A 22955-nucleotide genomic window follows, 5' to 3' on the forward strand; every position below is an offset into this window, starting at 1 on the left:
TAAAATGTCTACTCAGTTCTTCTGTCCATTTTTAAATCAGATTGGCTTTTTTTTGTTATTGAGTTGTATGAGTTCTTTATGTATTTTCAATATATTGAAATATTCAACCCCTTATCAAATATATGATTTTCAAATATTCTCTCCCATTAAGTAGGTTGCTTTTTCGTTTGTTGCTGGTTTCCTGGACTCCCTTTCTTAAAGAGAAAATTCATGTTTTTGATTTCATATTTTCTTTCTATATGTTCAAGGCAAACCTGTACCTGAATCCTTATTGTGTCTTCAAAGACCTTGCTCCATCTCTTCACCCTGTCCTTCCATATCTTCGCTCCCGCTCCACTGTTTCTTCCCCAAAGCATCCCCTGGGCCAGTCCTTTTCCCACTTAGGTCACTCTTCCTTTCTCTCTATTCTCCTCTGGCTATATTCCCATCCATTCCTGAAAATATTTTTCTTGCTTTCTCTACTCTCTCATTCTCATTCACTCACCAACAAACTGCAAAGTGACCTGCACACCCATATCTCTGCTAAATGTGTCATGAAAAAGCCACCAGTGAACTTCTAATCACAAGTTGACCATGTTCCTTTCCTGACCTCATCTAATTGAATTGCAGTGTACTTATTGCTGATCTGTCATCTTTCTTAAAGGCCATGTTCATGCGTTTCTATAAGAGTTGTGTCCTCCCATTGTTCCTCGCATGTACAAGCCTGACCCTTTTGGCTCTGTTATGTGTGGGCATTTCTTATTCTGCCCACTCCTTGAATGTTGGCATTCTGTCTTTGGCTTGGTATTTTTTCATTCACAGGCTCCTCCTGAGCATTAAATATTCATGTCTTTAGTACTGAACGTCTGTTCTTTTATATCTTTGTCTCCATCCCAGGTCTTTTTACAAGTTTCAGATTTATGGTCTGGCTTTTTTTGGGCTTGCTGTTATGCATTGAACTGTGTCTCCCAAAAAGATGCGGAAGTCCTAACCCACAGTACCAAATGTCACCTCACTTGGAAATACGGTCTTTGCAGATGATCAAGTTAAGGTGAAGTCATTAAGGTGGGCCCTAATCAAATATGACTTGTGTCTTTATAAAACAGGGAAATTCTGACACAGAGACAGATATGTAGAGAGGGAAGATGAGACGAAGACACAGAGAGAAAGCTATCTATAAGCCAAAGAATGCCTGAGGCTACCAGCAGAGAAGCATGGGACAGATTCTCCCTCACAAACCCCAGAAGGAACCAACTCTGCTGGCATGTTGATTTTGGACTTCTCGAATTGTGAGACAATAAATTATTATTGCTTAAGCCACAAGCTCGTGGTATTTTGTTATGGCAGCCCATGAAACTAATACACACACCCACTTGTTTATCCCAGTATTACTGCTAACACATGTCCAAAGTCAACTCATTATCTTCCCTCTGAAAAGGACTCTTCCTGCATTCTCTGGCTTAGTTATTCAGACCACTCTCTATTCAGTATCTCAGGTTAGAGGCCCAGGACTCCTAACTCCTCTCTTCCCCTGCATCTATCTAACCAAATGCCATGATCTTTCACTTCTGCCTCCTAAACGTTACTCATATCTCTCTTCTTTCCATCTCAGCTCTTCCAGCCCTAGTCCAGTCCTCACCGCTGCTGTGTGGACCACTGACTAGTCTTCCTGATTCTGGAATTGGGCCAGAGTGTCCTATCTAGAGAGAAAATCTGCCCATGTCACTATTGCTTGTAGCTCCCTGACATGGCGAACAAGACCTCCATGTTAGGGTCACACCCACCTCCCTAACTTAATCTTCTGCCCTTCCCTAACTGACCATGTAGGCAAGTGATTCCCTTCAGAAATTTTTTTTTTTTCATGCTTTTGTACAAGTTGGGCTCCAGTGTGGAAAATTCTACCATAACACTCCTCTTTTAACATTTAGCTCAGGAATTACTTGCAGAAGGAGATCTCTCCTGTGCTCTTCAGCTTAGGATTGGAACCCCTCATCTGGTCTCCTGTAATGACCTGCATGTCCCCCTGCTATTGTAGCTAAGACAATGCACTTGCCATGTATTATTATGTGTGTCTGCCACATCTGAATGGACAATAGTGACTGTGTCTAATTTACTCTAGTGTTCCAAGGGCCTAGATTCTAGACTATGCAAAATCTCAGTAATTGTTGTTGCTTATTCAAATTTGACCTTCTATATCCTTGCCCTAATTTTACACTCAGAACTAGTGGCCATCACATCACTTCTATACAAAATAACTTGATGGCTATAATCTCTATTCAACACAGTAGAGATCACCATGGGGAGCAACCTAGAACATAGTTTTGGCCCCTCTGAACATGCTATGACCCACTGACACCTACAAATTATAAAGAAATACTGAACCATTTCATGTTTTGAGCTTTATATATGACTTAACTACTGAAATTAGTTGGATCCTAGAAGGAGAAACATAAGAGACTCACACTGGGTAATTTGAGGACAGTGTTAAATGAGACAATTTACACAGGATTGGGAAGGTGGGAAGGAAACCACAAGATAATTCTTGAGAATCCCAGAACTTGCAACATAAAGGCCAAAAAAGGTTTGATGGGACATGGGAAGAGAGAAATTACCAGACTATGTGGAGAGGGCTGTCTGCTAGGAGCTGTGAACTATACAGGAAGGATCAGCCACCTGCAGTCCCCACGAGGAGGAACTTTAGAGATAAATGCTCCCTATCCTTACTCGTCTGCCTCCACTGAAAATCCAGCAGGAGGCAGTGGACAAGAAAGTGTGGGATGCAAACCACTCAGGTCAGCCTCCTGGGGCCCGAGCAGGATGCAGGAGAGTGGAGCACACAAAGGGAGGAACACATGGACAATATCCAGCCCAACAAATACATAAATTAATATTCATTTTCACAAGTAGGAGGAATCATTGCCCTAGGGAGGTTACTGCCCTCAATTAAGAGTTTCAAAACATAGTTTCCTGTTTAGAGATTCAAAAACTGTGAATCTAGCCTGCTGGCTCCCATAGAGCAGCTCCTCTGAATTCATTGTTAACTCTATGAAGATGACATGTTCTTGGCTATCATTTTATTTGAATTTTCATTCATCTTATATTTTTCTCAAAATGAAATCTGAGTAAAATAAAGAACTGATCTCAGATTTGAAAAGAGCTACAGCAAAGAAAATATTTTCTGTTGGTATTTTCATCACTGAAGGCTTCTCGTTTATGAAATAAGGTGCCTAATGATTTTCCATCCAAGGTGGGGTAACTAAGAAGGAAAAATGGCATAGAATTAAAAATTAATACTCCAACATAAAATAAAAATTAAAAAAATTGTAAATCAACTATTCTCCAATATAAAATAAAAATTTAAAAAAATTAAATAGTGCTTCTCTGGTTATAACCATAGATGAAATCATTTTTCTTTACCTTCATAAACGAGTGAGTTTCCTCTCTTTAGCCCAGTCTTGGACATCTGCTTTTCCAAATATAAGGTAGAGGATCAGTCCTAATGTGTTAATGGCAAATGACAAGGAGAAGACATTCCTCCATCCAAATTCGGGGTCCTGAGGAGACAAAACTTCAAGTAAATATTACCCCTTTCATCCCTTTTTCTATGAAACTCATTAACAGTTTAGAAGACAATGTTCACCAGTGGGTTTTCATGTAGAAATTCATTTCCTGAACACAGCTTAATAGTTTGATGGAAAGAATTTCAAAATGGATTCAGAATGTTCTTCATAAAATGGACTTAAGGACCGTTGCAATTAACCTCCAGAATTGTATTTGTCCCTATTTATCAAAGTGCCGTACATTTTCTCTTTTGTGCGAATCATGACTATACATATGCTGATAATATTTCTTCTTGCAGTGCAAGAAGAATCTTGCAAGAAGAAGATTGAGGGCTTTGGAGCTAGATAGGTCTAAGTTAGGAGAATTCCAATTCTACACCCTCTTAGTGGAAAGACATATTCTATCAGATTTTAATCATCAGGAAATGAGGACAATAATGTTTCATTTTCATAATTGGTGGGAGAATCAATAATTAAATGAGATTACTGCATATGAAATACCTATAATAATACCTGCATGTATCAGGCACTTAAACATATTTGATTTTATTATCTCTTTGCTTTTGCATGGTTATGCAAATGAAAATTTCCAAGTGTTGCAGAAGACACGGCAAGTTGCATATATGCATGGATTCATCATCTTCTCACAGGACATCTATGTGGCTGTGTGATTTCAAAGACTGGATATTACCAGTGGATCACTAGTGAGTGCTTTGGTTTCAGAATAAGTAAAGATTGAGGTCATGAAGGAAATCCTTTTATATTTTTCTTTGCCAAGTTGATCTTCATGACAAAGTTACCCACAATTTAATTTTATTATCCAAAATGTGAAAACATTTTTTTATGCTATTACCTTTATGAATGGATTCAGCAGAGTGTTTTAAGAATCCTTAACAAGAAAACTTCACCTGACTGAGAAGAAATCCACTGACAGTGGGAGCCAGGATAGCAGATATCTGTGCAAACCCCCTCGAGGCTCCCATGAGAAAGCTGGAATGCCTGTGGGTGACAGGAATGTTCCAGGCTAGATCCATAGACACTTCAGCCCTGCTTAGCATATGAATCCATCATATAGTAATTATGTCAAAAAGGACTCTCTCTGTGTATATTCAATGAAAGGTACTGAGACAAATCAACAACACCCTCCTCCCACATACTTGAAAAAATGGCCACAGGCTATCAGTGGTCCTTGCCCATGATTTATAATTTCACAAAGTTTGGGGCTCCTGGAAGGCTGCAGGCTAAATCTTTTTCAGGAAATATGATAATGAGAGTGGAAATTATAGTCCTACCTTGGAGCAATATCTAAGGCATTGATATAGATCCCTGGCTGACTAAACAAGCTTAGTCCACAGGAGAGCGTCAGAAGGCTCACTGCTGTGATACAGCTGGAGGCAACGTATGGCAGAACCACAAGGGATGCTGAAGAGGGGAGACTTCCTATGGAACGAGGAACAGATGAATTTACCAAGATACATCTTTGGCTGTTGTATGCCTTACGAATTATCAGAGCTTTTGGTCCTATTCTTAACTAGAACTGTGGCAATTTTCCTCACTGTAACAAGCCTAAAATTCTTGGTCAGAAGGAAATCTGCCAGGTAACCTCCCAGGATGCCAACGACCCAGGCAAAAATAAAAGGAAGGGCAGACAGGAAGCCACTCTGAGGGGAAAAACTTGAGTAAACCATCATAATAAAGGCTGTGAGATCACACCTTGTATTGATAAAGCACTAATAATCATACCGACAACTCTGAAATCATACTTTGCTAAGAAAATCAGCAGCCTCTTCCATCATACCCTCAGAAAAGCTACGCACATGACTGTTACGTTTTCTCTTGGTAATAAAAGATAAATTTTTCTAGATGAGATGATTTGTGAAGGCAGAGTAATTCGAGAGTCATGCAAACAGGAGAAACGGGTGGAGGGAAATATACTCACATCTCTGATATCAACATTGAACACAGAGCTGATGTAAGTTGGTGTGTATACAACCATTATGTTAATTAACCATTGATGGCTGAAACAGCAAAAACACAAGGACCAGAGGGGTAGAGATCTGACCATAGCTTTGATGGGAAGAGGCTGCTTAGAAGAGCTGACCTGAAAACAAATTTACTGATTAGAATAGTAAGATCTGAGACATGCTCACAGGTTCTTAGTCACCCTGATAAATCCAGATGCTGATACAAGATCTCTGGAGAAGGTCAGAGTCTTTATGTGTACCTGTTGGGCCAAGGAGGATATGATGTATTCTTTTTCTGTGATGTTTATCCATGGGTGAGTGACAGGGTCATCATAAATCAAAACAAACCAGAGAAGGCAGGAGACACAGCCAACACCTCCTGCCAGCAGAGGTAAAATTGGTAAACTTCTGTGTGAATATTTTTACATTGGGTTATTTTCTGGTGTGGTTCCTGGGAAAAGCTCTTGCTCTTAATATCTTCTTCCCATTTCTCAAAATACTCACATGAATATCACAGCTTTCTAGAACCCATTCCTTTAGATTTCTTGATTATTTGTGTACACAAAAATGGCACTACACTTGATATCTCAACCTTTTTAATACTAATAAAGGAAAACGATTTCTCTGCTCACAACCCTTCTGACATCAAATGTGTGGGGTTTTCACACTAAGAAATTCTCTAATTCTCTACAGACACCAACCTGACATCCTACAGTTTAGCTCAGTTCTGACACTATCTGGCCTTAGCACAGACCCTACAGAGTAAGGGCTCAGTCACACAGGCTGCCCCCTACTTCAGATACTAATTGCAAGTAGTGAGTCCTCAAATTACCCACACTTCTGTTCAACTTTACTACAAATTCAGAGGTTCCCACAACTCCCTCTTAGTCTGCTAATTTGCTGGAATAGCTCACAAAAGTCAGGGAAATATTCATTTATGTTTACTGGTTTATTATCAAAAATATGATAAAGGATACTGATGAACACCCAGATGAAGAGATACATAGGGTGAAGTCTGGATCGGTCCTGAGTGCAGGAGTTTCTGACCCTGTGGAGTTGGGGATATGCTACCGTCCCAGCACGTGGATGTGTTCACCAACCTGGAGGCTCTTAGAACCCCATAGTTTAGGGATTTTTATGGAGGCTGTATCATGTCGTCATAATTGATTATTAACACAATCTGATGCACCCTCTCCTCCTGGGAGGATGGAAGTTGGGGCTAAAAGTTCCAAGCTTCTAATCACCGCTTGGTCTTTCTGGTGGCCTCTAGCCTGAAGCTATCCAGGAGGATACCAAGAGTCACCTCATTAGACAAAAGATGTTCCTATAACTCAAGAAATTCCAAGGGATTTAGGAACTCTGCTTAGATGCTCCTATCATCCCCACCACTCACCACAAAATTACAAGAGTTTTAGCTCTGTGTCAGGAACTGGTGGCAGAAACCATATCTATATATTTCTTATTATGTCACAATTAGCCATTCTAATAGGTGTGCAGAGGTAGCTCATTGTTTTTATTTGCATTTCCCTAATGACTAAGGATGTTGAGTTGACCACCTTTTCACATACTTATTTTCCCTCTCCCTCTCCTCTTTAGTGAGGTGTCTTTGCCCATTTTTAAATTGGGTTTTTGCTTTGTTATTGAGTTTTGAGAATTATTTACACACTCTGGATAAAAGTCCTTATTGTATATGTGTTTTGCAAGTATTTTCTTTGGTGTCATAGCTAAGAAATCTTTGCCTAAATAAAGAGCAAAGCTTTTCTCATATGTTTTCTTTTAAAAGAATGATAATTTCAGATCTTACAATTACATCCAACATTCGTTTTGAGTTTTTGTATAGAGTGCAAGATATGGATCAAAATTCTTTTTTTTTTTTTTGAGCACCATCTGTTAAAAAGACTATCCTTTCTCCATTGAATTGTTTTTGCATCTTTGTCAAAAATCAGTTTATCATTAATGTGTAAGTCTATTTATGACTGTATTCTGTTTCAGTGATCTGTTTGTCTTTATGCCAATACCACAATGTCTTGATGACTGTAATCTTATAATATACCTTGACATCAGGCTGTGTTAGTCTTACAACTTTGTCATTAATTTCCAAAATTGGCTATTCTAGGATCTTTTTATTTTCATGATAATTTAGTTTTCAGTGCATGTTTCACATCTCTTGTCAAATTTAGCACTGTTATCTATTTTTTGATGCTATTGAAAATGGTACTGTTCTCTTTAATTTAAATTTCTGATTCTTTCAACTTTTGTATGTCTAAAAATGTCCTTATTTTGCCTTTGTTTTTGAAAAGTTGTTTTTGTCTCTAGAATTCTATGTTAACAGATTTATTTTCTTTTTTCTTGCAGTATTTGAAAGATGTTGTTCCACTGCCTTCTTGCTTTTATTGCTTCTGATGGGAAAGCTGCAGTCATCGTATCTTTGTTCTTCTCTCTCTAATTTTAAACTTTGGCTGCTTTTAAGATTTCATCTTTATCACTGGTTTTGAGCCATTTTATTATGGTATAACTTGGTACAGGTTTCTTCATATTTCCTTTGCTTGAGATTCATTGACTTTTTTGGATCTGTGAGTTTATAGTTTCCAACAAACTTGGAAAACTTTCAGTCATCATTTCTTCAAAGGTTTCTTTCTGCTCCCCTATCCCACTCCTCTCCTTTGGATACTACACACCTTACTTATGTTCTCATTTTATTATTACTTTTTTCTCTGTGTAGGTCATTCTGGATGGTTTCTATTGCTACTTTTAATTTCATTAATCTTTTCTTCTGTTGTATCATCTGTCATTAATTCAATCCTTATATTGTAGTTTTTATCTCTAGAAGTTTGATTTAGGGTCTTTAAAAATATATTTTGTATGTCTCTACTTAAATTTTGAACAAATAAAGTTATAGTTATAGTAACTATCCTTGTGTGCTAATTCTAACATTTGTGTCAGCTCTGGGCTGGTTTTGATTGATTGATTATTCTCCCTATTATGGATTGTGTTTTCCTGCCTTTGTCCATACCTGGTAACCTATGCCTAGAGCCAGACATTACGAATTATATCTTGCTGGGTGCTGAATACTTTTGTATTCCTATAAGTATTTTTGAGCTTTGTTTGGGGTACAGTTAAATTACATGGAAACACTGACCCTTTGGGTCTGGTCATCATCATTTGTTAGAGGGATCCACAATAGTGTGTCCTCTCGAGCTAATTATTTCTCACTATTGAGGAAAGACATTTATTAGGATTCTGCCCAATGGCCCAAGAATTATACAGTTTTCCATTCTTTCATGTGGAAACAGGCACTATCCCTGATTCTCTATAAGTACTGGGCACTATTCTTTAAATTTTTCCAATGATTTCCGGCACACACACACCCCTGCCCCCCACCGGCCTCAGATGATGTCTCCACACAGGTATTCTAATCAGTGCTCTGGTGAGTATCAAGGGGGACTCTGCAGATAGCCAGGGTTTTCTCTGTGTGCAGTTGTCTCCTGTTAGGCACTCTTTCCTGTGAGCTCTACCTGCCTTACTTTCTCAGGGCTCTTACCTCCATCTCCTCAACTCTGATACTTCTGTCTCTCACAAACCACCACTCTGCAAGCCTGTCCCCTACTGCCTGCTAGGGCAGCAGATTCTGCCAAATCACTTGGTGTTAATAATGCATCATGGCAGGTTAACAGCATCATAGGCAGGAGGACTTCCAAATCCTTTGATGGTATAAGTTAATTCTTCCCTACTATTATATTAAGACATTTTCTTTTACTAGGATCTTTCTGTCTCGATTCATTTCCTCCAGAAAAGTACACACAGATAGATACTCAGAAGAATCTCCCTGAATATGAAAACCTAGGAGTGGGGAGACAGCAGCTTACCAAAGATACAGAAGACAAAAGGCCACCCAAGGGCCTGACTGATGATGCCACCCAGGAGGATGGCAATGCAGCTTCCCAGCATCATTCCTGCAAAGAGAGAACAAGCTGTGGGGCTCTGGACTGCCACCTGATAGATGCCTACAGAATGACAGATGACATGTTACAGAGCAGTATCACCATAAAGAGATAAGCATAGTAGAATATATGGACTTCAAACTTGTGATTGAGTTCATATGTTCTCCTGAGGACTCATTTTTCTGGCAGTTCCCTAGTAACATTGCAGATGACAACCATGCTTCCTTTTATGTTATTTTAATTTTTAATTACACAATTCATATAACATATGCTATTGTAAAAGTAAATTACTGCAAAGAACCAAGGTTCCCCTCACGTGCCCCCCAATCCATCCCCACTCGAATGTTAACCAACAGCTACAATTTATTATATGATGTATAATTGCATACATTTTCCTCTCTGCACACATACATAATGTATATCTATACATACACGCATCTCTTGGTAAATGCATTTATGTAATATGTAGACAGAAAGTTAGATAGATTTGCCTATTAATGTGCTAATAGCACTGTTTTAATTTCCATGGCTTTACCGAGTATTCTCATATATACTGAGGCACATATCCCTTTTACAACTTCTTCAAAACTAGACTATTATGTTTTTTTAAATTTTCCAGATGAACATTAACATCAACTTGTCAACTTTTATATATATGTATGTGAGATTTAATTTTAAATAAGCAGGACCATAATGTACCTATTGTCCTGTGACATTTATTTTTTATTTAACAATTGGGCTTGTAAATATTTCCATGTCACTGCAGATGCTACCTAGTTGTTACTTATGAACATAAACTTAATTATCACTTCTGAACTTAAACATAATTTATTTCTGTACAGTAAAATAACAGAAGTAGGCTTGCTAAACCAAAGACTGTGCATTTTTTGACAGAACAGCTGAAGTATGCTGCTAAAAGGCCATACTAAATTAAAGTGCCAACAAAGATTGTTTTCCTCATCTCTTGACAACATTGGACATCCTCAAAGCTCCCAGTTTTCCAAATATGAATGCAAAACAGTATATAAGTTTTTCTTTTTATAGTGCAGTTGAACATTTTTTTCATTTTTATTTCTTTTGTGAACTGTTCATAATCTTTTTTTTTTTGTTTTTTTCACTTGTTTAACTTCGTCTCAATTTATAGAATCTTTATGTGTTGTGAATAATAACCCTCTGTCTGTCATGCTGGCTGCAATTCTATTCTCCCGATTTAAACTTTGTTTATGGTGTCTTTTGTAATCTAGCAGTTGTGAGTTTTCATGGGGTCAGATCTGTAAGTTTCCTCTGTAATGACTTCTAGATTTACTACTTTGCTTAAAAGGGCTTTCCTGATCTCACAGTTAAAAAAAAAAATCAGACCAGGGCTTGGACCCGTGTCCCCTGCATTGGCAGGTGGATTCTTAACCACTGTGCCACCAGGGAAGTCTCAGCAACTGTTTTTTATAGCAGTGTGTTCTTTTAAAATGAATATCATCTACACATATTCCCGTGGATCTCTGATGTTATTTGTTAATTATTTAAAATCTGCTTTCAATTCCTTTTTCATTGGGGTTAGTTCTTGCAGTTTTTGAGTTTGGTTTCTCTCTTTCATGCCCTTGATTTCTCTCTTTCATGCCCTTGATTTCCTTCAAATGTTTGAGGATTTGGAAAAGCCAATCCTTTTTTTTTTTTTTTTTTTTGCGGTACACGGGCCTCTCACTGCTGTGGTCTCTCCCATTGCGGAGCACAGGCTCTGGACGCCCAGCCTCAGCGTCCATGGCTCATGGGCCCAGCCGCTCCGCGGCATGTGGGATCTTCCCAGACCGGGGCACGAACCTGTGTCCCTTGTCTCAGCAGGCGTACTCTCAACCGCTGCGCCACCAGGGAAGCCCAGCCAATCCTTATTTATATTTGAGGATATCCCTTAGTCAGCTCTGATAACCAAAGTGAGTTTCCTTAGTCCAAACTGCAGCCTCCATTCCCCTATCAGTGGACATGAGCTCAGATGACAAAGACTAATCGTCCAGGGTTGTGAAGGGCTCTAGAGAGGCATAAGGTCAGGCAGGGTGTGTATGTGTGTGCACGTGACTCATTTTCTGGCCTTGAAGAATCCCTGGCTCTCCTACCCTTCTCTCCTTACCCAGCACCCATACTTTGGCAATTTCCAGTTTGTTAGCCCTACTCTTCCCATTTTTCATTTTGACTCAATGTAACTGAAGCTTTCTTCCTCCAGAATATTCATTCCAAGTACACTGTCCAGACAGATCATTATCAGAAAGCAGTTCTCAGGACAACTGAGAGCAATTCCAAAGAAAATTAAGTTGGATTCATGCCTCACACTGAACATTAGTATAAACTCCAATATGTCAAAAATTTAAATATAAAAAATGAAACCATACATATTCATTAAAAGCCAGGTTGGATGCTTTTGTAACATTTCTAACTATGACTCAAACCCAGAAACCATAAAAGAAAAGAATGATCAATTTGACAACATAAAAATGTATTTTTAAAAAATGGCAAAAGGCATTATAAGCAAAGTCAAATCACACATGACAACTTGGGGAAAATAACTAAAAGTCATGTCACAAAGGACCCATCCCCCTAATTTATAAATACTTGATTGACATTGAGCAGAAGACAAAGAACCTTTCAATAAAAAAAGTTGAAGAACTCAGTGAAAGAATGTTGGATTGTAGTGGACTCATTTCCGTTATATGTTTTTACCTGAGAAAGCAATGCTGCAGAGTCGGCTTCATTCATTTGGAGGACTCCATCTTTCCCAGAGTGCAAAATGACCCCCATATCCTAACCCCTGAAATAAAAATAGAGTTCTTGATATGTGGTCCCATAGAGAAATTCATATCCGGCGCATATTTATAAAATATCTGGGTACCAGGCTCACGCCCTGAAGTATTCGAGTTGCAATGAGGAAACCTAGTCCAAGGTCAGCTGCCAGAGGGGTGAAGAGAACGAGAAATGAGGATCCAAGCAGAGCAGCACCAACCATTCGCTTTGTTCCTACTCTTCCAGCCAGGTATCCACTGGGAGCCAGTGTCAGGATCACGCCATAGTTGATAGAACTAAAGATGATGCCCTGGATTTGAGGGCTCCAATCATACACAGGGGCCTTAAAGAAACAGAGATTGCTTTGGCAAGCCATTTACAGGAAGGCTGCTGCATAACTTAAGAAGCCTCTTTAGATCTTCCACTGGCTTTCAAATCACTATTGCCTCAATTAAAACTTCTTAACATATAAACTCTAGAAAAAAATATCCAAACAAACAAATAGCAAAAACAAGAACACAACTTAAATCTTGCATGGCTTACCCCCGCAGGAAGACTTTTTGGGGAATTATTTGGGTCATCAAATGAGTCAACAGGCAGCCCCTCAGTGGAGTTGTTAAGCTGGGACTGATGGTTTGTGCTGTTGGCCATGGTTACCATGGTGATGTTCATGATAATATTTTCTGCCATTATTATGAAGTTGCAGAGATGTGTGATGAAGGCTATTCCATAGCGAGTGGAACATAAGCTTGGAGCTGGAAATATTATGACATTATATTAGTGCTTTCTTTACTGAACCATCATTTATTTTTCACGTTATAATACAGAAAGGCATCACCTGATGATTTAAGTGGCACTTCTATCGGCTTTGGGAAAGAAAGATTCCAAAAGCAGAAAATGACTGAGTTGAGTCAAAGCGTGTTTTATACCACAGCTTTGTAGACCCTGACTTGCTCTGGGGTGTTCTGTTCTTCCTGCAATTTTGTCTCTCCCATTCCTAGGTTACTGTATTCTATGGTTGATGAAATTACTCATATTTAAATATATATAGATATGGATATATAGAATATATATAGTAAAAGTAAATATATACGTATAAATGAAATATGTATAGTATACATATTTAAATTATATAATTTATATTATATGTACTATATTATATACATATATAATGTAAATTTTAAACATTGAAGGAGTTGTTCATTGGTATAGATTTCTTATTCTTCTCATATGTCTCAGTCAGTGAGGGCAAACTTTCATTTAAATTTTGAAATTAAATCTCTAGAAAGATTTTCTCATTAGAGAAAAATTGACACTGACAAACTATGAAAAAATATAGTGAAAGTGAAAAAATAACAGAAAAAGAAATGAGCACAAAATTAAAATAATCTGTTTTTGTACTTCCAGGAAAGACGGCTATTGCCAGGAAGAAACTATTGCAACAATCCAGAAAAGAAGTGAAGAACCGTGAACTAGGGTGGTAGCAGTAGAGGAACTAAGATGTGATAAGATCCCAGATAGATTGCAGTAGGGGAATAACTGAATCTTGGTTTCAATTTTACAGATGGGTGAGGGAAGGGCATTAGAGAGGTTCTTGTTCTAAACAGCTGGAAGAATGGAGTTGCTGTTCAATGAGGAAGAGAGTTCTGCAGAAAAAGCAGGTTTGGGGGCAGTGGGATGATAAAGAGCTTATTATTGGACAGTTAAGACAAAGATGCCTTTTAAGCACCCAAGAGATTTGAGAATATTGTTGCATATAAAACTCTAGAGTTTAGAATAGAGGCTGAGGCAAAACGTTGGGAGTTAATAACATTCAAGATGATACTTGAAGCCATGGTATTTAGGAAACGAGAATAAATAGGGAAGAAAACCAAGGACTGACTCTAGGGCTCTCCAATGCTTAGAGGTTGGATAAATGGGAAGAAACTGTCAATGGAAACTGGGAAGAAAACCAGGAAAGTGTGGTGTCCTGGAAGCCAAGGGGAAAAGGGCTACAGGGAGGAGGGAGTCAGTAGGTGTGTCAGATGTTTCTGATAGGTTATGTAACGTGATGACTGAGAATTAACTCATTTAATCCTCACAATAATCCTATGAAGCAGCTACTACTACTATTCCAATTTTACAGGTGCAGAGAGGTCAGCTAATAGTATAGCTCAAGTGTCTATGCTCTTAAACACTGCACTGCATGTGTACAGTGGCTTTTATTGCAATAGCCTTCAACTTGACTTCCTGCTTCCAGTCTACTCTCATTACAGCATTTGGAGTGCTCTAGTCATACCATAAATTTGATCACGCCATTTTCTGCTCAAAATTCTCTATGTGGCCACACTATTTTTCAGATTAAAAACTAAGGTCTCTTTAGTGGCCAATGGAAATGAAGTATTTATAACCATTGCTTAAAATTTTTATTTTTCTTAGGAAAAAGCCCTGAGGAAGTAATAATTCCAAATGTAGACAAGTGTTATATTACAGGATATCATAAGATATATATATAGATAGATAGATATGTTATATATAACATATACAATATGTTATATCTATATAACTATATCTATCAATTAATCTATCTGTATGATAGGTAAGCAAAAACCCCCAAAACTCCACAACTTAAATATCCAACTACAGGGATTTTTCAGGTAAATAATACTTTATCTATTGGATATATTGGAATAATAATATGTATCCTTTAAGAATAATGATTGTATTATAAAGCAAATTGAAAAGTATGTGTGGTCCAAAACATACAACATAATATATACAGCACAGAACTATATAAAATATACATGTAAACGAAGGCAATAAAAACAAATTACAGTGGTTACATTAAGCTTAGTAACATCTTTTTTCATATCTTGATTTTCTGAGGTTTCTGTAAATAATTTTTTATACTTTACTTAAGCAATACAATTATGCTTACAATATTACATGCAATAACAAACAGAATACACAATACTATGTGTAGACGATTTGGTAGCATTTGTCAAGAACGCAAGTGCATATGGACTAAGATTAGGAGGTAATCATCAAAAATAAAATACCTTTTTAGAAATGTACATTAATAGTACTTGATTTTTAAAAAACAATTAAACACCTTAAAAGACATGAATTCATTTCTTTGTATTACGATATTGTAAAAATCCACCATAAAATCCTAAAACCACATAGTCAAGGTTGAGTTTACCTTTCCCAGGACTGAGCTTTTCATCCCCTTGTACATCTTGGGAGTACTTCCCTGCCGTGGGACTCAATTCTGTCATGGTGGCCATTGCGTTCTTCTCTCCTGATGACTGTTTTTCACCTACAGGGTGATATGTTATCCAAGGTGTCAGCCACGAGAAATGAGACTTCTTTGAAACATTTAAAAAGTGGGCAACAGGCAAACAGAAGCTGGGCCGTTCCATCTGGATGGGGTATAAGGAGGATCATTACCTAGTCCTGGCTCAATACAACAGGTGTTCTGTGCCTACGGCGTGGAACTGTTTATCATGTAGGATCTGGAGTACTCACTGTGTGCCAATTTGAGAGCGCTGGATTTGGAGCTAGGCATTTCTAAGTTGAAATCCAGGCTTGTGATTTACCTAATGTGCTGAGTGCTACCAGGAACAAATTTGTGTGTTTCAGTTTCCCATCTGCTGTTAATAAGAACAATGACGACAACAGCGCGGCAGCAGCACCTTCATCAAGGACTGTACGGATTCAATAGACTGCACGTGCTGGGCGCTCAGCAAGTGGTTGCTATGTGGTTTATTGCCATCGTTGTTGGAGCTACTACAGATGTGGGTCACCGCGGAGCTGTCTCCTTCTGGCATCCACTACTGCACCTGAGAACCTGGCTTCTGGTACCCCTGATGACTCCCACACCGCTTCCCCGTTTGACCCACTGTGAGTGTCGCTAACATGTGTCATCGATAATTGGAGACCAAATTTGTATAATGAGATGATACAAGTTTTAACTGGATAAATTTGACATGTAATGTGTAAATTTAAGGTGTACATCTTGTGTTACTTTGATACATTTATATATTGTAAAACGGTTGCCGTTGTGATGATATTTATCACATTATATACTTAGTACAATATTATTACCTATGTTCAATAAACTGTACATTAAATCTCTATGGGTATTTTAGTACTTGGTACAAATTTGTACCCTTAAATACCACCAATGTTACTCCCTACCCTCCATCCCCTGGTAACCACTGTTTTACTCTCTGTGTTTTTTTTACATGTTTCATTTTAAAGATTCCACGTATAAGTGATATCATGCTGTATTTGTCTGTCTCTGTCTGGCTTATCTGATTCAGCATAATGTGTTCAGTATCCATCCAGGCTGTTGCAAAAGGCAGGATATCCTTTTTTCTCATAGCTGAATAATATGCCATTGTGTATATATACAGGATGATACAATTCTAACCCTGATCATTTTTGGCCACAAGTTGATGATAGGTCTACAGTGTTATAAAAAAAACTAACACCGAGATCTTGACCTTTCTGCTTATAAGAGAAGTAAAACATCTTTCCTACATACAATATTAAGATCTTTAATACCCCAGGGGATTCTTGTATGGTACTGTGTGTAGAATTACAATATTTGTGCTATGTTTAGTGCTCAATTTATTAATGTTAAACCTCTTAAAGGAAAAGTTTCAAAACATGTAACTATTTATGCCACTAATAAATCAAAGTTGTTGGTTCAATAAATAATATCCTCTTAAACATTTAAACACTGGCACTTAACTAGACTCGGTCTAAAAGCAGTGTTGCAAACTAAGGCATGGCTTCTTAGCATTTATAAAAATTAAAAGTTTCATTAGTGCAGTAAAAGTTTCATTACTGCACGTGCCATAGGCTGCCCCCTTAGGATATAAAGTTAGACCCTCTCTGGTGGCACACGGCCAGCAATGTTGCTTCTCTGTCTCACTTTGTGAGAGTGTGGGGTTACCAGTGTTGATTGGTCTTTCCTATTCCTGATCCCACTTTCCCTCAACTGCTTGCCCTACTTTCAGGACCCAAATCCAACCATCCTTTGTATAAACGAACCTTGTAGGAAGACATATGTCCTTTAAAAAATGGGGCAAACTTCTGTCTATTCCCCTCTACATATTGAAATTTTACTTTTAAAATATCCCTAATAATGCTATCCTTCTTTGTGTTGTAACTATTATATGAGCATTTCTTACATTAATACCTTCTTTTTAGAGAGTTATTATGGAATCATGGTTTTAAAACGATTCCATTTCAATGTAATTCTATTTTCTTTTCATGTTATAATTATCCTACTTGGGTGCAGGTCAAGTTCAGAGTGTGGCCTTTGGATGTCTCCTCTCTATTTTTATACATTGTTTTTCTTAAACAGCTTCATTGAGGTATAACTGACAATGAACTATGCTTATTTAAAGTGTACAATTCCATAAGTTTTGAAGGATGTATACCCATGAGACAATCAATGCAATCAGAATAGTAACTTATACATTACCCCCTGTAAGTTTCATCCTGTCCTTTTGTAATACTTCTCGGAAGCATTTCCCAGCTCCTGCCCATTCATCCTGCTCTTCTACCCCTGGAAACAAGAGATTAGCTTGCATTTTCTAGCAATTTGATAGAAATGGAATCATATAGTATGTCCTCACTTTTTTCCTGGCTTATTTCACTCAGCATAATTATTTGGAAATTCATCTATGTTGTGTACATTAATACTTCATTCCTTTTTATTGCTGAGTAATATTTCATTGCACGGTTATACCACAATTTGTTTATCCATTCATCTTTTGATGAAAATTGTATTGTTTGCCGTTCATGGCCATTACAAATAAAGATGCTCTGAACATTCATGCACAGGTCTTTGTTTAGACATGTGCTTTCATTTCTCTTAGATAAATACTTACGAGTGGTACCTAGGAGTGGATAAATACCATATGGTAAGTATACGTTTAACTTTTTGAGAAAATGATGAATTGTTTTCCAAAGTGGTTGTACCATTTTACACTCTCACTAACAGTGTATGAGAGAGTTCCAGACCCTCTACATACTCAACAATTTGATGTGGTCAGTCTTTTTAGTGTTAGACATTCTAAAAGATGCATAGTAATATCTCATCATGGTTTTAATTTGCATTTCTCTAATGAGGTTGAGCATCTTTCCATGTGTTTATTTGGTATCAATATATCTTCTTTGGAGAGGTGTCTCTTCAGATCTTGGCACTGGGCATTCTAATTCCCTGGTGTGGCCAGAACATTTCAAAAATAGGCCTTTTAAATGTGAAACTAACACAACATTGTAAATCAAGTATACTTCAATTGAAAAAACTAGGCCTTTTGTACCCAGGGAAATTGCCCTGATTTGAATTGCAAACGTTGCTTGGGAGATACTTTATTAAAGACAAAGATGTGGCCACCTGCGTTGTCTTGCACAACCCGGCAATGCTGAACAGGAATATGTTGTTTTTATTAACACCTTTTCCCTATAAGTGATATTTATTCTCACTTCCACGTTCTGTTATGATGTCAGTCAATGTAACTCTGTGGCTGTGAGACTTTACCATCCCCCTGCTGTGGGACTGTTTGGACTGGAACATTCTGAATGTTAGATTACTTCCAGTTTTCTATTATCTCTGTTCTAGACAACAAGGCATGCCTTGTCTCGGAAACCTGAGTGCCCAGTCCCAGCAGATGTGACCATATATTCAATACACAGAGATCGTTCTCCCAGGAGGTTTTACAAGCATTCGCTCGCACAGCTAAACAGGTGGTTGAGTACAGGCAACAAACAGGGATCCACATAAGGGAAAGTTCAGAGAGCAAGTGGCTGCCCAGGGAACATCTGAATTCCAGGGAAGGCTGGTGACCTCAAGAAAGTTTTCTGGCTGGATGCCCCGGCAGTGAGGTTGCAAGGGTAATACAATTCCACTCCCGCTAGCCTCCAAGGGATAGGACTATACAAAAGAAACTACATACATATATTTATATATTATATATGTTTTGTATATGTGTGTGTATACACACACACACGCACACATATTTTTTAACAGCTACCTTATTTTCCATTATTGGTCCAGAAAACGCTGCTGGTTGCCTGAGTCAGAGACTATATGGCATCCTGAGATGTTTCTGGTTCAAAGCAGTGTTCACAAGGAATTATACTGAGGTTTACCTTCCTGCAGAGACCACTGGGTTTAAAGGCTGGGGGTGTGCAACCAATAGTACCCTCCCTATACATCTGTGAGGGCACAAGTGTCATCAAAAAGTTGTAACTTCTACATCTCTGCCTTGAGGACTCTCCCTGATCACCTCCTTCCAACTGTCTTCAGCCCACCTACCGTTTTCTGGTGGCCCTGGTGACTGTTCCATTGCCTCATCTCGACATTTCTTCTTCTATCCCCGGCCATTTTAGTTTGGTTAAATTTCACACCATCTCACTGGTTCCTACTCAGCATTCTTCTAGATGCTGTCTTAGACTAGAGTCACCCCCAGCCCTGTCTTGTGTCAAAGCCCTGGACCCTAATTGATCTGGGTGGGAAACTAAGGCCACGAACTTGATTACAAAAGGATGGAGTCCCTCAGGACACTGGCACTAGTCCTGTTGCTGCTGTCAATCTGCCCAGGAGAAAAGCCCCTCACAACCTTCGCGGGGGCAATGAACCTTCATGTAAGAGACGACGCTGTGACTGCCAAGGCTTTCTTATCTGAAGTGTTCCTTCACAACCACTCTGCAGCTCTTCTCCCACCAGCTGTTGCTGCAACAGAAATTATGATAGCTACTGTTATTAACTACTAACCCAGGCAGTTTACATCAACCCCAGATGGAGCTATTACTGACCCTTTTCAGCTAGCTCATCCCGTTGGTAAATGAAAGAGTTGATGTTTGCTTACAAGCCCCAAAATTGAACTCCCGAAACTCAGCCTTGAAACATTTCCCTAGGGCGCCTGTTTCTTGGAAATGTCTTCCACAGTTGGCATTTTCTCAAAGCTTATGGCTCTTCGGGGACAATACTTCAGCTTCCTGCTTCTACCTCTCTTCTCTCTGCCTTGTTACGGAGATAAGGCTTTAACATCTTCATTCACTTTTTAAAAAAAGTCAATATGAGAAAACCTGCGACTTGGGGGGTATACAAAAATTGCCAATTGTTACACAGAAAGGACACTTGGAGAGCTTTCGTAGCAACACCAAGGTAAGTGACTTACTTAGTGTCTGAGGAAGGACTTCGACTTAGAACCTGCTCTTCCTTCACGCTCTCTCCCTCCACAGCTTTGCCAGCAGGCAGCTGAAGATGCTTTGCCACCTGGGGCTTGACTCGGTAATCATTAATGAGATTCATCGAACTAGAAGTTGAATGAGAAGGCTTCTTGCCAAGTGGCCTTTGGGGAAATTTTCAGAAAAGTGTGACTTGAGTACTCGGAATCTGAACCCCCTCTGCAGTTCTGCCTGCTTCTCTGCCAACCTGTGATTCTCGACCTTTCTCCTCAGGTGTATCTCCTCAAAACCTCAGATGCGTTCTCTAGTTCAGACATTTGCGTGTGGTTTTTACTTTGCTTTACTGTGTCTTCGATGACTTTAGTTCTCTTTTGAAAAGGTTAAAAAAAGAAAGAGAATATTATAATTAAATGCAGTTTAGTACTTTTTTCCCTTCTTTGTTGTTTTTTTTCTCTTTGAAATTTTAATTTTTTCTTTGAAATATTGAACTATAACAGATAAAGTTGAACTTCACTCTATTGCTTTCCCTGATCCTTTCTCTTTTATACACACACACACACACACACACACACACACACACACACGAACAATAATATGTCTCACATAAATTTAGTGAGGTTTCTCCACATTTTTCTATTTTTACTATCTATAGGTATGTTCACAAACTATATGAAATAATGCTTTGTATCATTTCTAAATTTGTGTACATGCTATCATGCGGTATGGGCCACACTATAACTCACTTTGGAGAATAAGCAACATGTATTTGGAACACCCACATGGGCACAGTGGAAGCCAACCTCTCTCAGTTTATGTTGACTTCTTTTTAACTATGTGCCTATGCAGTTGAAAACATCCTCACTGCTTTCCAAGTTTGCATATGGTTCTGCTTGTCTTTGTCTCAGAGATGAAGCAGTGTCTTCAGATCTCCAGCTTTATGTAGATAGTTCATTTCCAGCTCCCTGCACGCTCTGTGCTTGCAACCCAGACACCTTTCCCTATGTGAGCATGAGAGTCAGTCTCCAGCCATGGAGAATTAAACCTGGTTCTGCATTTCTTTGAGCTCTCCTGGCTTAAGCTCTGGCTCGTCACTTTGATTTTAAGTTCCTTCTTAGTTCTTAGTTTATGGCCCCTGAGGAGATCTCCTTTTGATTTTGAGTTTGACTCTTTATACCTATTTGGACTATATCATGGGAGAGTAAATCCCCTCCCAGCATTCTGGTGGAGGAGTGGGACCCTGGCAAAGTCTATTACTGAGATCAAGGATTCTGAAGGAGGTGCCTGGGTCTTGGGGAGTCCAAGCTACTATTTTTCTTTTCTTTTTTGGCTGCGTTGGGTCTTCATTGCTGTGTGTGGGCTTTCTCTAGTTGTGGCGAGGAGGGGCTACTCTTCGTTGTGGTGCTTGGGCCTCTCATTGTGGTGGCTTCTCTTGTTGCAGAGCATGGGCTCTAGCCGTGCGGGCTTCAGTAGTTGTGGCACACAGGTTCAGTAGTTGTGGCCCACGGGCTTAGTTGCTCCGTGGCATGTGAGTTCTTCTTAAACCAGGGATCAAGCCCATGTCCCCTGCATTGGCAGGTGGGTTCTTAACTACTGCACCACCAGGGAAGTCCTCCAAGCTACTATTTTTCAAGCATTTATTATACGTCCTCCTCACAATTCTTTCAGGTAAGTTTTATTATATTCATTATGAGATAAGAAGAGAAAAAAACCAATCTGTTCCATCTGCACTTTGGGAATTTAAGCATGGATAATCTAAGTCCATTATATAGAAGAAAGGGATGAAAATTTCACCTTCCTGTGTAAAAGATTTTTCCCTGAGTCATTTTTTGAAGGACTCTGAACCCTGCGATAAATAATCAACAACATTAGAATTCAAATACATCTAACCCTGAATTATTATCCAAGTCAGAAAATGTGACTTGGTTTTGCAATTTAATTTTTAACTTCATCTTCAAATGCTCAACTTGGAGCATTCTTGCATTCAACTTGCTTTGATTTGGTAGAAATAGACGTAAGTTGTCTCTGTGTGGGAAAAAATCCAACTTTGCTTCATTTCTATAATTAATTTTCAAACACTTGAATACAGATAGAAATATTATCTTGACTTAGATTGTGATATCTACCTTTTAAAATTTTTATGTTTTCCTTTTGAAAAGGGTTGGTTTTTAAATTGCTTTCTTTTAGTCACTAGAATTATTAGAAAGGACAGGGTGCACATTTCTCCTGTGGTAACTGTTGAAGTTATCCTCAGAGCTGTTTTCATAAGACTGTGAACAACTGTCATTAATAATTAGACACACGGGGACTTCCCTGGTGGCACAGTGGTTAAGAATGCACCTGCCGGGCTTCCCTGGTGGCGCAGTGGTTGAGAGTCCGCCTGCTGATGCAGGGGACACGGGTTCGTGCCCCGGTCTGGGAGGATCCCACATGCCACGGAGCGGCTAGGCCCGTGAGCCATGGCTGCTGAGCCTGCGCATCCGGAGCCTGTGCTCCGCAACGGGAGAGGCCACAACAGTGAGAGGCCTGCGTACCACAAAATAAATAAATAAAAGAAT

The 22955-nt window shown here is 38.8% G+C and overlaps 1 protein-coding gene across 1 annotated transcript; it reads right to left on the reverse strand.

The window, feature by feature from the left end:
• Positions 1–3033: 3033 nt before the first annotated feature.
• SLC17A3 (solute carrier family 17 member 3) lies at positions 3034–19637 on the reverse strand. Its single transcript, XM_033863908.2, is given in 14 exon segments — positions 3034–3235; positions 3397–3533; positions 4448–4538; positions 4832–4982; positions 5074–5200; positions 5479–5640; positions 5764–5882; positions 9370–9456; positions 12151–12238; positions 12320–12553; positions 12754–12965; positions 15392–15508; positions 17687–17770; positions 19526–19637. Coding segments are annotated over 13 exon segments (1638 nt in total). The 5' UTR covers positions 19557–19637; the 3' UTR covers positions 3034–3235; positions 3397–3398.
• Between the last annotated feature and the right edge of the window lie 3318 nt (positions 19638–22955).

The sequence above is a fragment of the Tursiops truncatus genome, chromosome 10 (genome assembly GCF_011762595.2).
Source record: "Tursiops truncatus isolate mTurTru1 chromosome 10, mTurTru1.mat.Y, whole genome shotgun sequence".
Lineage (NCBI taxonomy): Eukaryota > Metazoa > Chordata > Mammalia > Artiodactyla > Delphinidae > Tursiops > Tursiops truncatus.